Source organism: Aegilops tauschii, chromosome 1 (genome assembly GCF_002575655.3).
Source record: "Aegilops tauschii subsp. strangulata cultivar AL8/78 chromosome 1, Aet v6.0, whole genome shotgun sequence".
NCBI classification, from domain to species: Eukaryota; Viridiplantae; Streptophyta; class Magnoliopsida; order Poales; family Poaceae; genus Aegilops; species Aegilops tauschii.
The window spans coordinates 121,653,591-121,670,419 of record NC_053035.3 but is presented as its reverse complement, the minus strand read 5'-3'; the positions used below and the strand labels follow the sequence as shown (position 1 = coordinate 121,670,419).

The 16,829-nt window shown below is 46.9% G+C and overlaps 2 protein-coding genes across 11 annotated transcripts; both read left to right on the top strand.

The window, feature by feature from the left end:
* The first annotated feature begins 5,813 nt into the window (after positions 1-5,813).
* LOC120961791 (serine/threonine protein phosphatase 2A 57 kDa regulatory subunit B' kappa isoform) lies at positions 5,814-8,412 on the top strand. The gene is made up of 2 exons (XM_020306860.4): positions 5,814-7,268; positions 7,806-8,412. Exons 1-2 carry the CDS (start codon positions 6,177-6,179, stop codon positions 8,172-8,174), a joined length of 1,461 nt encoding a protein of 486 aa, XP_020162449.1. The 5' UTR covers positions 5,814-6,176; the 3' UTR covers positions 8,175-8,412.
* A 4,470-nt stretch (positions 8,413-12,882) lies between these two features.
* Positions 12,883-16,553, top strand: LOC109747827 (uncharacterized). Of its 10 annotated transcripts, none has more exons than XM_073509680.1 (9): positions 13,397-13,826; positions 13,895-14,115; positions 14,408-14,674; positions 14,778-14,895; positions 14,972-15,361; positions 15,563-15,608; positions 15,683-15,936; positions 16,025-16,100; positions 16,198-16,553. In XM_073509680.1, the coding sequence occupies exons 7-9, from the start codon at positions 15,686-15,688 to the stop codon at positions 16,300-16,302; spliced, it is 432 nt and encodes a 143-aa protein (XP_073365781.1). In that variant the 5' UTR covers positions 13,397-13,826; positions 13,895-14,115; positions 14,408-14,674; positions 14,778-14,895; positions 14,972-15,361; positions 15,563-15,608; positions 15,683-15,685; the 3' UTR covers positions 16,303-16,553. The 10 variants fall into 10 exon arrangements, with proteins under 10 accessions (XP_073365764.1, XP_073365781.1, XP_073365779.1 ...); XM_073509678.1 differs by having other exon boundaries at positions 14,408-14,688; positions 15,286-15,473; XM_073509672.1 differs by having other exon boundaries at positions 13,554-13,826; positions 14,408-14,688; positions 14,972-15,473.
* Positions 16,554-16,829: the final 276 nt, after the last annotated feature.

The following is a 16,829-nucleotide window of genomic DNA, read 5'->3' as shown; positions in this document are numbered from 1 at the left end:
ATGACTGTTACATGATGAACCGCATCCGGCATAATTCTCCATCACCGATCCAATGCCTACGAGTTTTTCACATATTGTTCTCCGCTTATTTACTTTTCCGTTGCTACTGTTACAATCACTACAAAACACCAAAAATATTACTTTTGCTACCGTTACTTTTGTTACCATTACCACTACTATCATATTACTTTGCTACTAAACACTTTGTTGCAGATACTAAGTTATCTAGGTGTGGTTGAATTGACAACTCAACTGCTAATACTTGAGAATATTCTTTGGCTCCCCTTGTGTCGAATCAATAAATTTGGGTTGAATACTCTGCCCTCGAAAACTGTTGTGATCCCCTATACTTGTGGGTTATCAGTAGTGTCATGGGCCTTAATGGCTGACGAGTTGCTCGGCTTGATGAGGCCGTTCTGTACCTCGGTTGTGAGGGCCGCGGTGTGCTCCTCAGTACGGAGGGAGCGCTTCATATTTCCATTGAATGTGATGACGCCGCGCGGTCCGGGAATTTTGAGCTTTAGGTAGGCATAATGCGGGACTGCATTGAAGCGGGCGGAGGCAGTTCGTCCGAGCAATGCATGATAACCACTGCGGAAGGGGACGATATCGAAGATCAAGTATTCGCTTTGGAAGTTGTCCGGATAACCGAAGACTACCTCCAATGTTAAGGATCCCATACAACGGGCCTCCACGTCGGGTATTACCCCTTTAAAGGTAGTATTGCTAGGCTTAATTCTTGATGGGTCAATGTCCATCTTACAGACGGTGCCTTGATAGATCAGGTTTAGACTGTTGCCGCCGTCCATAAGGACTCTAGTGAGATGGTATCCATCGATGATGGGATCGAGTACCAGGGCCGCCGAACCTTCATGACGGATACTGGTCGGGTGGTCCCTGCGGTCGAAAGTGATCGGACAAGCCGACCATGGGTTGAATTTTTGGGCGAGAGGCTCTACGGCGTAGACGTCCCTTAGTGCGCACTTGCGCTCCCTCTTTGGGATATGTGTGACATATATCATGTTCACTGTTTTCACCTTGGGGGGAAACTTCTTCTATCCCCCTGTGTTCGGAGGGCGGGGTTCATCATCGTCCTCGCTTTGAGGCCCTTTCCCCTTGTGTTCGGTATTTAACTTAACAGACTATTTAAAAACCCAGCAGTTTCTGTTGGTATGATTGGCAGGTTTGTCAGTAGTGCCATGAATCTGGCAGGGCCTATCTAGTATCTTGTCCAAATTAGATGGGCCGCCTCTATTTCCTTTGAATGGCTTCTTCCGCTGACCGGGTTTGGAGCCACTGAATCCAGCATTGACCGCCGTATCGTCAGTTTCTTCATTGTTGTTTTGACGCTTATTTTTGTTACGCTGTGGCCTTCCGTTGCCACCCCTGGCTTCAGAGGTGCCAGGGTCGCTGGTATTGTTGCTTCTACAAGCCAACCAGCTGTCTTTGCCCGCACAGAAGCGGGTCATAAGTGCAGTGAGAGATGCCATAGTCTTCGGCTTTTCCTGACCGAGGTGTCGGGCGAGCCATTCGTTACGGACGCTATGTTTAAATGCTGCTAAGGCCTCGGTGTCCGGGCAGTCGATAATTTGGTTCTTTTTTATTAAGAAGCGTGTCCGGAGTTTACAGGCTGACTCTCTGGGTTGCTGGACTATGTGACTAAGGTCATCAGCGTTCGGTGGCCGGACATAAGTTCCTTGGAAGTTGTCTCAAAAAGCATCTTCCAAGTCCTCCCAGCTGCCAATGGAGTTTCCTGGGAGGCTATTCAACCAGTGTCGTGCTGGTCCTTTTAGTTTTAGGGGAAGGTATTTAATGGCGTGGAGATCATCGCCGCGAGCCATGTGAATGTGGAGAAGAAAATCTTCGATCCATACAGCGGGATCTGTTGTTCCATCGTACGCCTCGATATTTACGGGTTTAGACCCTTCTGGGAACTGGTGCTGCATTACCTCATCGGTAAAGCACATGGGGTGTGCGGCGCCTCTATATCGGGCAACATCACGACGGAGTTCGGATGACATCCGTGTTCGGTTCTCGGCCCGAACTTGGTGATGCTTGTCGCGCCAGGCTTGATGGCCGTCGTCTCGTGTTGGAGCACGTCCCCCTTGACCCGTAGATTGATCTGGTCTGGCCGGCTCTATTGTCCAGGTCCTAACGTAAATCATACGTGTAGCCTGGAGCCGCTGCCTCTTTGCCTCTTCGGCGAGGTGGTGCGGTCTGGTGTTCGGCATAATTAGCCGCTTTGTCCCGTCCACGTGGTGGTCGGTCCGGTTCATCGACATGGTTGTATCTGGACGATATTGGCTCAAGGGCCTCATCGTCAAATTGTGGTAGCAGTCTGCGTTTTGGGTAGCTCTTTGTTGGGCGCTCAAGGCCGTATTCTTCGGCGGCCAGGACCTTGGTCCATCTGTCGTTGAGCGTATCCTGTTCGGCTTGAAGCTGTTGTTGTTTCTTCTTCAGGCTCCTCGCGGTGGCGATAAGCCGTCGCTTGAAGTGTTCTTGTTCGAGGGGTTCCTCTGGTACGATAAAATCTTCGTTACCGAGGCTAACATCCTCTTCGGAGGCCGGTAGATAGTTACTATCCTCCGAATCCTCATGATCGACAAGTTCGTCTGGGTTGACTTGTCCTTCTTCCCACTCATCCTGCTCGAGCGCAGGCTTGACGGGGTGGTCGGAGTCTTCGGCATTGTCCGGGGTGTTGTTATCTCCGGTTCCGGTATTACTTTCCTTTTCCCAACGCGATCGTGAGCGGCGCCGCCGACGTCGGCGCTTTGGTGGTGCCTCGACGGGCTTGTCCTCGGTCGGATCCTGAGTGCCATCGTCGTCCTTCTTTTCAGGCGTATCCACCATGTACACGTCGTATGTAGAAGTGGTCGTCCAACGCCCAGTGATGGGTGGGTTTTGGCCTGATTCGGCTCCGGCATCGTCATCCATGCCGTCGATGTCTTTGGAGGCATAGTCTAGCATGTCGGTTAGGTCCTCGACAGTGGCTATCAAGTGGGTGGTGGGTGGGACATAAAATTTCCTACTCTCAGCCCCTAGTTCGGGCTGGGCGTAGTTCAGAAGTGATACTTCTGTAATGGCGAGAGATTGCATTAAGTCCAGAGCCTCGTTTAGGAGCGAAAGCTGGACGGGTGACTGAGGAACTGTTGAGCTGGGCCTGGTAAACGCCACCTGACTGTGCTCAATGGACGCAGACCTCGAGAGTTCAGAGTTGACCTCCAGAGATGAGTCCGGTTTCCTGATGACAGAGAGAGTCATGTTTGACTCCGGGCCCGTTGATAACATGGCCACCTATGGGTTTCCGGTTGGGAACTCCGTAACAGGATAGAGTCCGGTGGGGCTTAGCCTCCCGTCTTCGGACAAAGTGGTCCGCTCTGGATCTAAGGTTAGGGCAGGAACGAGAGTTGATCCTTGAACGGAGCCTGGTGGTGGATTCGACGGGCTTCCTTCATGTAGATGAGGAGCGGCGGCCGAGGCCGAGAACCCTTCGAAGATCAAGTCTCCTCGAATATCAGCGATGTAATTCAGGCTTCCGAATCTAATCTGGTAACCAGGGGCATAGCTGTCGACCTGCTCGAGGTGACCAGTTGAATTGGCACGCAGAGCGAAGCCGCCAAACACAAAAAGTTGACCAGGGAGAAAGGTCTTCCCGGAAACAGCATCGTCGTCGATGACAAGCTGAGCCATCGATCCTTTTGTTAACGACATAGTGGAACTCTCAATGAAAGAACCAATGTCGGTGTCAAAACCGGCCGATCTCGGGTATGGGGTCCCAAACTATGCGTCTGAGGATCGAGGGGAACAAGGGACATGTGGGACACAATGTTTACCCAGGTTCGGGCCCTCTTAATGGAGGTAAAACCCTACGTCCCGCTTGATTGTATTCGATGAGTATAGGGGTTACAAGAGTTGATCTACCTCGAGATCGTAATGGCTAAACCCCAGCTGTCTAGCCTATGAGAATTCTCATAGCCTCTACGGACTAAACCCTCCGGTTTATATACACACCGGAGGGACCTAGGGTTGTACAGAGCCGGTTTGTGGGGGGAAGGAAATAACATATCCGGACACCAATCTTGCCATCCACGCATAGGGGAGTCCTACCCGAACACGGGGGGAAAGTCTTATGCTTGTATCTTCTCCGGCCCATCAGTCCGGCCCGTATCGATAGCCCGGACACCCGAGGACCCCCTAATCCAGGACTCCCTCACACCTCGAGTATCATGGACAATAGCATTGTTGCAAGGCAAAGCAGAAGAGGGGCCCACAACCTCAAGAGAGCTAACTTCATTCTCAATAGGAGCATCAGGTAAATAGTCAGTAGCAACAGCCAGCTCCTCATCCGCAGGAGGGATCACAGCAGGCGACGACACTTCAACCACCACCGGTGGGGATGAAAGTGCAAGTTATCAACCATAGGGGGGTTGAATAGGAGATTTTTACAAATTCATCAAAGGAATAGGTACTTGACGAATATCAGAGTTTTGGTACATGGAGATTGCAACTAATCTTGGGAACCTAGTGGCAAGTTGGTACAGTCCTAACCACACGTCTAACCAAAAGACGATGGAGTAACCGTTCCCAATATAATGTACCACCCCCACACGAAGTAGATGCTGAATTTTCACAATTGCTTTCCAGAATTGGGATCCATTTCTATACGAGGCAGCTGAGACCAGAGCATGTTGGAGGTATTTATGCTTGATGATGTCTAACCATAGTCCACCTTGACCCGTCAACATTTTCCACGCCCACATGGCCATTAGACACCAATTCATGTGCTTGGTATTCAAGATCCCGAGGCCCCAACCTCTTGTGGAGCACATATTGCACTCCAATGAACCATGTGGTATTTTTGCTTTCCAAGTTCTTTACCCCAAACGAACCTGGATCTAGCAAGATCAAATTTAGGATGAACCCCATCTTGAAGCAAGAAAAAGCTCATGATAAACATGGGGAGGCTAGAGAGACATGCATTGATCAATGTAGTTTTACCACAAGTTGATTGACATTTACCAACCCACGGTTCAACTCTTGCAGCCACATGATCAATAATAAAGAGAAAATCCTTGACTGTCAGATGCTTATTGGTTAATGGCATACCTAGGTATTGGATCTGAATCCCAATCGACAGTTCATAATCTGGGCGGCCCTAAGCGATGCTCCAGACTCCCTCTGGTGACATACACCCCGCTCTTTGTCAAAATTGATTCTAAGACCAGATATGGATTCAAAACACATCAGCAGGAACTTCAGGTTTATCAAACTAATCTAATTATTCTTGATGATAATAAGCGTATCATCGACATACTCCAAGTGAGTAATACCCCCTTCACGAAGCTCAAGTGAGTAATAACCCCTTTGATGTGACGAGCCATCTTAGCACCTTCTAAGATGAGGGCCAATGCGTCCACGACTATGTTAAACAAAAGCAGGGCGATAGGGTCGTCTTGCCTGACCCCTGAAATTTCTAAAGAACGGAAGGGACTCCCCATTAATATTGATGGTCGTCTCACTGGCACAAACCAAACTCATATAACGCATTGTTCGTGCGTAGACCACTTCTCATCGAACGATTTTTTTTTGTGACATGGCAACCAACTTTGCTCCAAGGTTCGCGCACTACATTTCTGTTTTCTATTTCTGTGATTTTGCAATCTTGTGAATCAAAGAAGGACAGACATTTTCTGTTCAGACCACACGAAACCTCAAAACCTTCCATCGGGCGATAGATGGGAATCCAATCCCAAACGGACGGCCGAGATGCATCCTGCCACCCCTTCCTTCTTCCGGTGGCCATCGTTCCCCGCAAACAGCTGTAAACTCCAGCTCCTCTCCCCCGCTCGGCTCCCACTGCGATTCCGCCCAAAACGCCAAAGGCTCTGCACTTTCTGCCCCCCTCCTCCGAGATCCCATCCATGGCGGCGGCCTCGGCGTCCCGCCTCCGGATCTAAAACCCCCACACAGCCATTGCGGGGTCTGTGAGCGGCGCCCCGACAGCTGCACGGGTCGCGGCAGCCGACCCGGTTCGTTGCCTTGCAAGATTTGCTTTGCCGCTGCGTGTCCTGGGTGGGTGGCGGGTAGTGGGTTTACTTCTCCCTGGTCCGTCCATGGTTCCTTGAAATGGGTGTCTAAGCGAGGGGGGTCGGCGCTACGGACTGCCTGCTGCCGCCATGTGGAAGCAGTTCCTTGGTAAGCTATCGGGCAAGTCGCCGAAATCCGGCGGAGGCGGGGGCTGGGGATCTCCGCCGCCCAAGTCCCCAACGTCGTATGACGTGAATGGGAGGCAGTGGGACTCGATGCGGGCGTCTCCTCCGCTCGCAGCTATCGCCGGAGCGGAGGGGGAGACAAGGGAGGACGTGTTCCTCCGGAAGCTGAACGTCTGCTGCGTGTTGTTCGACTTCTCCAACGACCGGGGCCGGGACTCTCCGGAGAGGGAGAGAAAGCGGCAGGTGCTCATGTCTCTCGTCGACTGCCTCGGCACGGCGGAGGAGCCCCTCACGGAGGCGATGGTCTCGGCCTGTGTGCGTATGTTCGCCATCAACCTGTTCAGGGTCTTCCCGCCCAAGGTCCGGCCAGGCACCGGGGCAGCTGCCGAGGCCGACGAGGACGATCCGTTCTTTGACCCCTCATGGTACCACTTACAGGTCGTGTACGAGCTGCTCCTACGGTTCGTCACCTCTCCTGTCGTTGATGTGAAGGTGGCTCGCAAGTACATGGACAATTCGTTCATCTCTAGGCTGCTTGATTTGTTAGATTCCGATGATCCTAGAGAAAGGGATTGCCTGAAGACAGTATTGCATAGGATATATGGAAAATTCATGGGTAATCGGCCCTTCATCCGCAAGGCTGTGAGCAATATCTTCTATAGGTTTGTATCCGAGGCTGATCGTCACAATGGGATTGCCGAACTCTTGGAGGTGTTTGGGAGTGTGATTAGTGGGTTTGCGAAACCACTGAAGGAGGAGCATAAGTTATTTCTGTGGAAGGCATTGATTCCTCTTCATAAACCGAAGACAGTGGGCATGTATCTGCCGCAGTTGACATACTGCATTACACAGTTTATTGACAAGGAACCAAAGCTCTCAGGGACTGTGATCAGAGGCCTGTTGAAGTACTGGCCAGTGACGAACAGTCAGAAGGAGATGATGTTCTTGGGGGAGTTGGAGGAGGTGCTGGAATTGACAGAAATGCCTGAATTCCAGAAGTGCATGGTCCCATTGTTTCGGAGGGTTGCACACTGCTTGAATAGCTCTCATTTTCAGGTGAAATTTTGTCCCAGGATATCAATCTGCAATATATCCTATTGCCAGTGTTTGTTGTTTCATTAAGTTTCTTTACTAGCTTATAGCGCTTATAGTTGGTTGTCAGAACACTCATTTAGTTCAGGGAGTTATTTCAATTGAGAATCTCTTGCATTCTTGTGGGTGGTATTTGTCTTTCGAACCAGCATCACATTTACTGCCAAGATATGTTCTGTTGTATCCATTTTCAAATTATATTTTGCTCAAAGAATTCCCTTCAGAGATTCTTCACACTTGGATTTAGCTGCTATTTAATTGGCCACAAGGGATAATGCTGAGTAATCACACCAATGCAAAATACATTCTTTCCTTTCTCCTTATGTTGTTTGTTGGAGATTTTGTTTCTTTGTATGTATATAAAGCTTTGCAGATGCAGAACACTTATATGCGCCATGCGCTGATAGATGGAGAAACCTGTTGTTTTTGTTTGTGACATGATTTATTCTACAATTCATACACTCCTAGCCTAGAAACTAAGAATATTATTCCTGCTTACAGGTTGCTGAAAGAGCCTTATTCCTGTGGAACAATGAGCACTTGTTCGGTTTGATCTCTCAAAACCACCAAGTTATCTTGCCAATCATATATCCAGCTCTCGAAAGGAATGCTCGTTTGCATTGGAACCAATCGGTTCTGAATGTTACAATGAATGTCAGGAAAATGTTCTTTGACATGGATCAGAAGCTGCTGTTGGCTTGTCAGAAAAATTTCCAAGAGGAGGAAGAGAAACGAGCCGCAACTGAGGAGCGGAGAAGGCTTATATGGGAGCACCTTGAGAGGAATGCCGCATTCCATCCAGTAACCAGAGACATCAGCTTTGCTGCTTTTCCTAAACCCGCTCCTCTGGTAGCTCCAACTATGACATAATATATGTGTGTTCAAATGTACTTCATTCCACTCCATTTATAGCACTATGGGTGCTGTGCAGGGCATTTTGTCAACTTTGTCTCCCCCCCCCCCCCCCCCCCCTCGTTTCAAAGTCTGTAATTAATAGTTTCTTATTTGAGGACGAACCTTGATTCTTTCATGGTGTATTCTCAAGTGATGGACATTTCTTTCTTTGACAAGATAATGCCCAATTCTAGTCAATTGTTCTGTGAAACAACTTTGGATATGGGAGGTCGTGATTTTTTACTACAGCTGGTGTCATGTGGGTGCCAGTGTATTTCGAATTTTCCAGATTCTGATGAATCTGTTCACCAGATTTGATGGATGAGCAAACAATGAGGTAAGTCCACAGTGCTTTTCATGCTTGATAACTCAACTACATTGTGTCACTTGCTTAGTGGAATAGGAAATCTGAACTTCACACAGTAAGCATTGCTACATGTTCTGGTACTGCACATCTTGCCAATTCATGACAAGAACATTTCTGCATAATTAAGGATGATATGCCTTTGACATGATAAATATCAAAGTCTTGGCTCCACACTGAAAAATGTCCTTATATTTCTAACGTCTGGATCAATATTATCAATCAATGTGTAAAATCTCTTTCTTTTACCTTTATTCCCCTTCATTGTCAGCAGTGGTATTATGATTAACTGTTATTATGGATGATGTTGTCATGAATAATGATAAAGGCACTTAGTTGATAAAATCAAGTCTGGTCCCTGGTGCAAGTAGCAACCATCTACCAATGAATGCAAGAGGGACCTAATTTCACCTAAATATTCAATGGTAATCAATTTCATCCATCTGCAAGCTCAGTGCACATTTCTCAGTCAGATGGATACTCATAAGAGATCTGATTCATGGCATGACTACGGATTTAGTCCCATCCAAGTAAGATTTAACCTGTCTAGTTATCCCCAGAAAAGATACTCTTACAGGGTTTGGTGCGATAAGCTTGATGGACAGTAATAATACTTAATACTAATTATTGGCTTGATTAACACTGATTCAAGGATCTAGAAATACATATACTGATAAAATGAAGAATTTCCTATGCTGCTATTTTCTGTACATTCCTTATTGAACAAACTGTGTTATATATGATTGTTCATTAAACAAAATTGTGCTATCTCTATTGCACTAGCAAACAACACATCAACTGCCACAGTTACGTTTACCCTGGTCAAGTCCTTTTTGTTCCTACTGGTGCTTGATAGTTGGACACTTGGTTCGACCTGACACACTGCAAACTTGAGTTGGTCTATAAAAGGTCTCACACCCATACAGATAGCCACTGTCCACTCCATATATTTTCCTCCTTTGTTCTGCTCATGGTCCTTTTCTTCTCTTTTGGTGTACTTAGATACTTGTGTAGAGATATACATCAAGATGGACAACCCTCCGAGTACGCAGGACATGTCCTACTATGATCATGTTCAGAAGCGCCATGAGGAGAAAGGCTGCTTATATGCATGGTAACCTTTCTGTTCTGTTATAGTTATGGATAACTCTTGTTACTCTGTTAATTATGCATTTTGGTCGAGTTCTTGTCGACGTATTCTGCAATGAGGAATCACTCTGAATTTTGAACTTGCCTTAAGGTGTATAAGGCCACCTTAGTGAATTTTTAGTATTTATTTTATTTTATTTCAAAAATAGAGTAAATTTGCATGATATTATTCGTGGCGTCTAAGTTCTTTACAAAAATAGTACTCCCTCCGATCCATATTAATTGACGCTGCTTTAGTACAACTAGGGAGTATTATGTATTTCTGACTTATCAATAACCTGTTTGATGTAACAAGTAACATAGACAAGATTTATGTGTCATGCGATCATTCTAACATACGCCAGAATACTACTTTATGTGTCACACGCTAACAAACTAGGTAGGCAGTTTACGTCGTTTACCTTTCTCATATTTCCCGAGTCCCGTATCTTGTTATTAAACCTAAGAGTTAGCAGTACCTAACTGTGTATGAAAGAAAAGGAATCAGTATGATTTAGGGCCTCTTTAATTCAAAGGAATTTCATAGGAAGTTTGGAGGATTATGCTTCTTCGCAAAAGTTCTTGAGAACATATGAATTTTTCCTATAGACTACTTTGCATGCAATTTCAAAGGAAAATTTCCACCTAGTCCAACCTCATGGAAATTATTCTTATTTTCAGTGAAAACTATGGCAAACACTATGCCTACATTCTGTGTTTTCCATGTGGTGCAATCAGACAACCTGTGCTACACTACATATTTGTGTGTTTTTAGTTCATGTGAATTCAACATGGCATGGCATCCAGTTTCTTCATTTTTCTTAGTTTGAAATCCTACAAATCAGAGAGGCCCTAGCAAACGTCACGCATTTGGTACAAAAGCATTTTAAGTTTTTAATTGAACTTTTATTGTGTTATTGTAAGATTCAGAACATGGTGAAAGTGATGCGGGTACAAAGTCTAAAAATTTAGGATGGCCTCCTTAACAATAGCCCGGAAATGCAAAAGGTGCTCTTGGGCTTGTTACAAAGCTTTGTTTTCCCAGAGAAACTAATTAGCTTCATGATTCAACTTCCTTCCTCATTTCGGTGATTTAATCACAGTTGGGTGGGGTACATTTCTTCCTTGCCGGCAAAGCTTTCTTACAAAACATTTCCAGCACCTATCGTCATTAAGGGCCTAGTTTGCCCTCCCCCCCTAGAAGGCCCCAGTTTGGTGAGGGACTGCCATTCAGGGAGGTAGGAAGTGATCTTTCACCTTTATTCCTGAAAGGGATATCCACCAAACAAGTGACCCAAACCTTTGGTTCATTAGATAAAATGGAAAATGATATCCTGTTGGCAAGTGGTAGTAGTTACTGGTCATTTTCATGCAGCTTCGCCTGGATCTTCTCTTTCGCACTGCATCAGAGAATTTAATTATACCATCAAATCAGTTTGAGATCACTCCAAGATGCAAGTAATTTTCAGATACCGGTACGCAGGAAGGGCCCCGCGTCGCCCAGCCCAGGGCGACTCGGGCGCACGTCCTACCCTAGCGCCGCCACCCGATCTATCCTCTACTCCCACTGCGCCGCCGCCGGAGGACGCCGCCGGGCTAAGCCCGCGCGGCCGACGGCGGCGGCGGGGCTTCTCCTCGCGGCGGCTCCCGTGCTGCAGGGCAGCAGTTTCGTGGCGGCGCGTCGACGGCGACTCGCCAGTTGGTGGCGGGGCTTGGTGTCCGCTGGCGGGGTGGCTCCTGGTGGCAAGGTGGCCCGGTTCTGTGCCGGTGGCGCAGGGTTGACTTGCCGTCTTGGATGCTGATTGTTTCACGATCCTCCATCGCGGCTGGCTTGCTTTGGCTGAATCTTGGATGCAAACTGTTTCAAGATCAGAGTCCTCCATCGCAGCTGGTACCGCCTAACAAAGATGCGACCGGGCTCATATCTTTAGCTGTCGCATGTAGGGCGCCTACTGCATTGAGTCGTCGACGTGGTCTAGCTTAAGCGCATCTGGCCATGGGGATGGCGGCGCGAGGCCCTAGCGTCCTCAACTGGATCAGGATTCTCCGCTGCTCTTCCGCAAGGCTTTTGGCACGGCGGGTGCGGATCGCGGCAAGACAGGATGAACTCACCAGCGTGGCAGCGGCCTCACGGCAGATTGCGATGGACACTAAAGGGTCTTTGCGAGTGATACTCTTCAAGATCTAGTGGTCGCTTTGGCGGTGATATGCAATCTATGGATGATGACTTGATGCAGAGGGTATGGTTGCGCAGCGGTTGCTATCGGTTTTCAAACCCAGCACATGCTGCTGCTAGAATTGCGGAAAAGTAGTGGATACAACACATGCTTGAGTCCGATGGTGTTGCTTTTTGAGTACCTGGTCTCAAGCTCCGGGGTGAAAACCTAGGTCTGGCCCTTGACGGTTATACCTGGCAATGACGATGTTCTGTCATCGTTACCTTGTTGAAGGCATTGCTCGGATATGCTCGGACTGTTTCTTCAGGGTGAAAACCTAGACACTGGCCTTTGGTGGTTGGTTCCAGTGACGGCGGCACTCGAGCGTCGCTCCCTTCTTGAAGGCGTTGCTGTTGAAGAACATCATTGTCCTTGTGGTGTTATGAGATGGTTGATGTGGATATGGTCATTGTTGTAGTTTGTCGATCATGATTTTGATCGCTTCAGGGCGTTTTTCTTTTTACTCGCTTAGGCATAGCTTTGGTCTTATATGACTTTGCTACTTGCTGGCGGTTTTTGTGTGTGCGTTGGTGTTGGCTGTGCGCATCTTAGCTATGTAGAGGCCGGGTGTGTGCTCACTATGTTTGTATCCTCTTGATGCTTAATTTTGAGTAATAAAATCCACCCTTTATCGAAAAAGTAATTTTTAGATATTTCACTATGAAATTATGCAGCGAATCTCAGTTCAAGTTGCAAATTAAGTACTCCCTCCGTCCCATAATATAAGAGAATTTTTAATAATAGTGCAGTGTTAAAAACGCTCTTATATTATGGGACAGAGGGAGTACTTCTGATACTTAATCTTGCACCGGTTTCTGGTTAACAACTGTGGATTTTACATTGGAAGCCTGTCGCTTGCAGCCTGTTTACACTGTGCTGTTGCTTCTGCTGCTACGAGACCTGCGAGTGCTGCATGGAGTCCTTGTGCTGCTGCGGCTAATTTTAGCTGCACATTTCTGCTGTTGCATGGAGATCTGGCAGGCTGGGCTGTACTGTGGAAACCCATATCGTTTCGCCTCGGTGAGATGATGAACAGGCATATGTGCTTGTTCGAATAAAAACTGTAGTTACGTCTCTATTGTCATGTATATTGTTGGTCGCCAAAAATAAGAGAGTATGCTGTTGGTGTGTGTTTGCCTTTGACAATTGTCATGTTTAGTGCTGTCATGTTTATGGGGATATCCTCCGATTTGTATTGAACTTTCATCTATATCTATACTTTTAAACGCCCCACTATATACCAATATAAAAAGAGCGAGTTGAGAAGATCCAACACATCTCACCCGTTTAACCGTGTCTATGCAATGGTCTATGTCCCTTCGGTGTTTAGCGGTAAACATGTTTAGCACCATGCGTGTTTTCATTAACGTGTTTAGCACCTTGCTCTAATTAAAACATACTAATATCAAAGATGCAGTTAATATCTGCCTAATATACTAACGAGAAATGCAACTAATATCTTGTCTAATATCGTGTGCATTGATTACTAGTGGAAATAAGCATGGAAATACTGGACGGGGCATTTTGGTGCCCAGGCTCAGCTACACCCTAAATCCAGATCGTCCGTTGAGCCATTGGGATGCGAGAAAGTCCAGCTGGTGCAGCAGTTTAGGCCCGTGGAAAAGGAAGATATGGTAGCGAATACGTGGTGCACAGTGTCGTATGTGGGCCTTTTCGGTATGGGCGTCCGTCGTCGCGCGTGGGTCCGCGGACGGCTCCGTCACTGGGATGGGCAGTGCCATGGCACAGGTCGTTAGTCGAGGGAGCGTGGAAATCCAGAGCCGTCATCCCATCGGCTTGGGCCCGTCATTGCAGGGTTGCTCTTGGATCTCGAGGGAACGAGGGCGACGTCGAGGACGGCCGGCGGCGTGGCAGGATGGAGGAGAACGGCTTGGAGTTTGTGCTCGATCTGGTGGTCAGGTAAGATCTTTTTTTCTGCGGCCCCTCTATTGATTCACAGACCATTTCTTGAACTCCGGCGCCTGCAGGATCCCAACTCGGGAAGAGTTCGCTGATAACCTTGAGCACCCGGATCCGGTGCCGCTGAGGCTGCTGCCCAGGGGGGAGGCTGGCGCTCTTGGCCCGTATGATTCAAATGGTGAATTTGGTTGCGCCCTGAGGCGCGGCGGAAAAGAGCCGCGTTGCCAACAAAGTCAGCTCAATCTATCGGAAAGGTTAATCGGGAGGCACCTGGATGATGGACGAAAAGGTGAGCCGTCATGTCCCCGTGGTCTGATTGTATATTGAATTTGAGCGCATTTGTCGACAGGTAGTTAAGTTCAAGGGAGCAGGTATTTGGTTTTGGCGTGTTTCAGGTAGTTAGATGTCGTAAGGTGTTTAGAATTTCAGATAAGAGAAACGTTGCCTTGAACCAGGCTGCATATCAGGACTCTGTCGATTAAATGTTTTGAGAAACCAGTTCATAATTTTCAGGGAAAACGCTACTGTCTGCAGCACACCAGTTTTGTGTTAATTGACTGGACGAAGCATTATTGCTGTAGGTTAAGACTAGGGAGTGCACCGCCGGACAGAAATTCGTGCGCTTCATGGATGAGCGCACTGGAGCAATCCATACGGAAGTTTGCTGAGGAACGGACGAGGAGTGTGATTAAACCAGAATTAGGAACACGTTCCGATTCGTTGAACGAGGCATACGACTTCTGCAGTCTTTATTCATGGGAAGTTAGATTCAGTAAAAAAGCCGACTGAATGCAGAAAGAACCAAGTCGATGCAGGAGAGAGTGTGCGGTTGTTCGCTAGGTTCTGTGGTACGAGATACAATGTGGGTTTCTTTTTTGTGCAATTTTGGTTTGAAAAAACAACATCATGGAGTGAGCTGATGTGCCATCACTTTTTTTGATTTTTTTCCAGGGAAAGCCTGAGGCAGAGAATAGCTGATCATGCAGGTGCGAGTGCCGAAAGTTTTGAATGAGTTTTTGCTGAGTCCTGAGAATGTTGGGTGGATCACCGCCTACGACAATTTTGACTGGTATGTATGGGCTAGCATAGAACTCTTACTTGCTGGTAGCTCCCAGAAGCTGAGTTATTGTTTGTTGTTATTACAGATCAAAACAGAGCAGCCGGATTTTGAACCCTTACTTGCCAATCAGCCGAATTTTTCGTATAGATTTTTTGTGAAAACTGTTTTACCTAAAGAATATTTCAATTAGTTAGCTGAACTAGGGTAAATTGTTCGTAAATCAGTACCTGCATAGATATTGCATTAGTAGGGAGAACTACTGTACTGAATTAGCACGTTTGCAAATTTTCACGCTATGCCTTGGCAGTGCACCACCAGACAGGGCACCATGTGCTTCTAGGATGCTTAAACTGTTTTTTGGTTGATCATTGCAAAAATTAAATGTTGTTATCCTGCAAGAAATGGTTCAAGCACTTCCATCCACTGCTGGCGGTGGCATCCGGACAGGACTTGATGGATGAGCTCACTCCTGGGGGTGAGTTAACACTGAATTTGTGTGCATTCAACGGATGCCCAGTGAGAAAGAGAAGAAAATGTACCACGGATGGCTTGACAGATGGAGAGAGATTTTTTATCATGTTTTTGTGGTATATATGACTCGCTTGATGATTCCTTCTGTTGTGTGTTGTCTCCACTGCATATGAACCTGAGTCTGGTGTGTTTGGATTGAATGCAGGATGAGCTTTGTAAGGAAGACGACGAAATAGACTGGGATTAAACCAGTAAGTGATGAAGTAATGAACTGCATGCTTCGTTCAGTCTGGTTTCTAACTGAATTTTTCAAACCGATGTTCAGTTCATGTTCCCTGTGATGTTCATGGATTGCTGGTCCTTGTACATTCTCGACACTGAGAAGAAGATTGCAATGGTGCTTGATCCAACAGAGACAGATCCATCAGATGAGATGAAGAGGAAGCATGAGGCGCTGGCGAGGAAGTTCCAGCGTAGGTTTTACAACCTTTTTAATGACAAGTTTGGAGCAGGCTTGGTCGAGACGACTGGATGGTCATTTGTGTACCCGTTGGTTGCGCAACACGAGCCATGCACCAGGTTAGTGATCCTACATTGAGCATACATAGATGAAGGCTAAATCCAGTTGGCTGCAGCAACCCTAAAAACCCATGTACTCTGCACGCAGGGAAGACGGTGTGGTGTATGTCGTGCACTACATACTGGAGTTCACTGGCCTTTACCTGAGATCGAATATGAACCAGGTATCAAACTGGGAAAAACTTTTAGTTGTGTACAGAGTCTAAATATGCCCCATTGACTATGCATTGAGCAGATTTCTGCATTTTTTGTTTCTCACAGGAGCAGATCGAGCACCTCCGCAAGAAGATTGCATGTGAGATAGTGACGATGAAGGGGAATAAGGGATGCATCCCAGAGTTCCTGTACGAGGAGATCCTCGACTAAAGTGATGAAGTATTCGTTCACTCTACGTGCAGCCCGGCAAGATCTTTTGGTTGAATTGTCCCGATTTAGTTGCTGGGGCATTTTGCAGCACAAACACCTGCCACCTTGTAGATGAAAAACTATGGACATGTACTGCATTTTTAGATGGATTCTTAAGCAGTTTAAGTAAATGTAAGCGCTGATATGATATGTGGATGTATGTTCATCTCTCAGAATGTGCAATGCTATTGGTACTAGTGGTTATTTGATCCCGTGATTTTCATACCAGAATTGAGTAGCTGTGTCCGAAGCAGACATAATCCATGTATGACTTTGACACTGAAAATCTGTTTGGATGACAGATATGGCTGTTTTTCATTGCAGCAAATGCGGTTAAGGCGTACTAGAGCAGCAGGAATCTTGTATTATATCTGGATTGTCGATTTATTTTTTGTTTTTAGTGTTTTCAGCCTGTAGTTTCATATATATAGCAAATCTGGGACAGGTTTATGCCTGAATTTGGAAAGTGTAAATCACTAAGGGGAGTG

Coding starts and splice junctions, on each gene's coding strand:
- LOC109747827 (XM_073509663.1), top strand. CDS start 15,686: ATGTTCCCTGTGATGTTCATGGATTGCTGGTCCTTGTACATTCTCGAC. Junction 15,937..16,024: donor CAACACGAGCCATGCACCAG/GTTAGTGATCCT, acceptor CTCTGCACGCAG/GGAAGACGGTGTGGTGTATG. Junction 16,101..16,197: donor TGAGATCGAATATGAACCAG/GTATCAAACTGG, acceptor TGTTTCTCACAG/GAGCAGATCGAGCACCTCCG.
- LOC120961791 (XM_020306860.4), top strand. CDS start 6,177: ATGTGGAAGCAGTTCCTTGGTAAGCTATCGGGCAAGTCGCCGAAATCC. Junction 7,269..7,805: donor TGAATAGCTCTCATTTTCAG/GTGAAATTTTGT, acceptor TCCTGCTTACAG/GTTGCTGAAAGAGCCTTATT.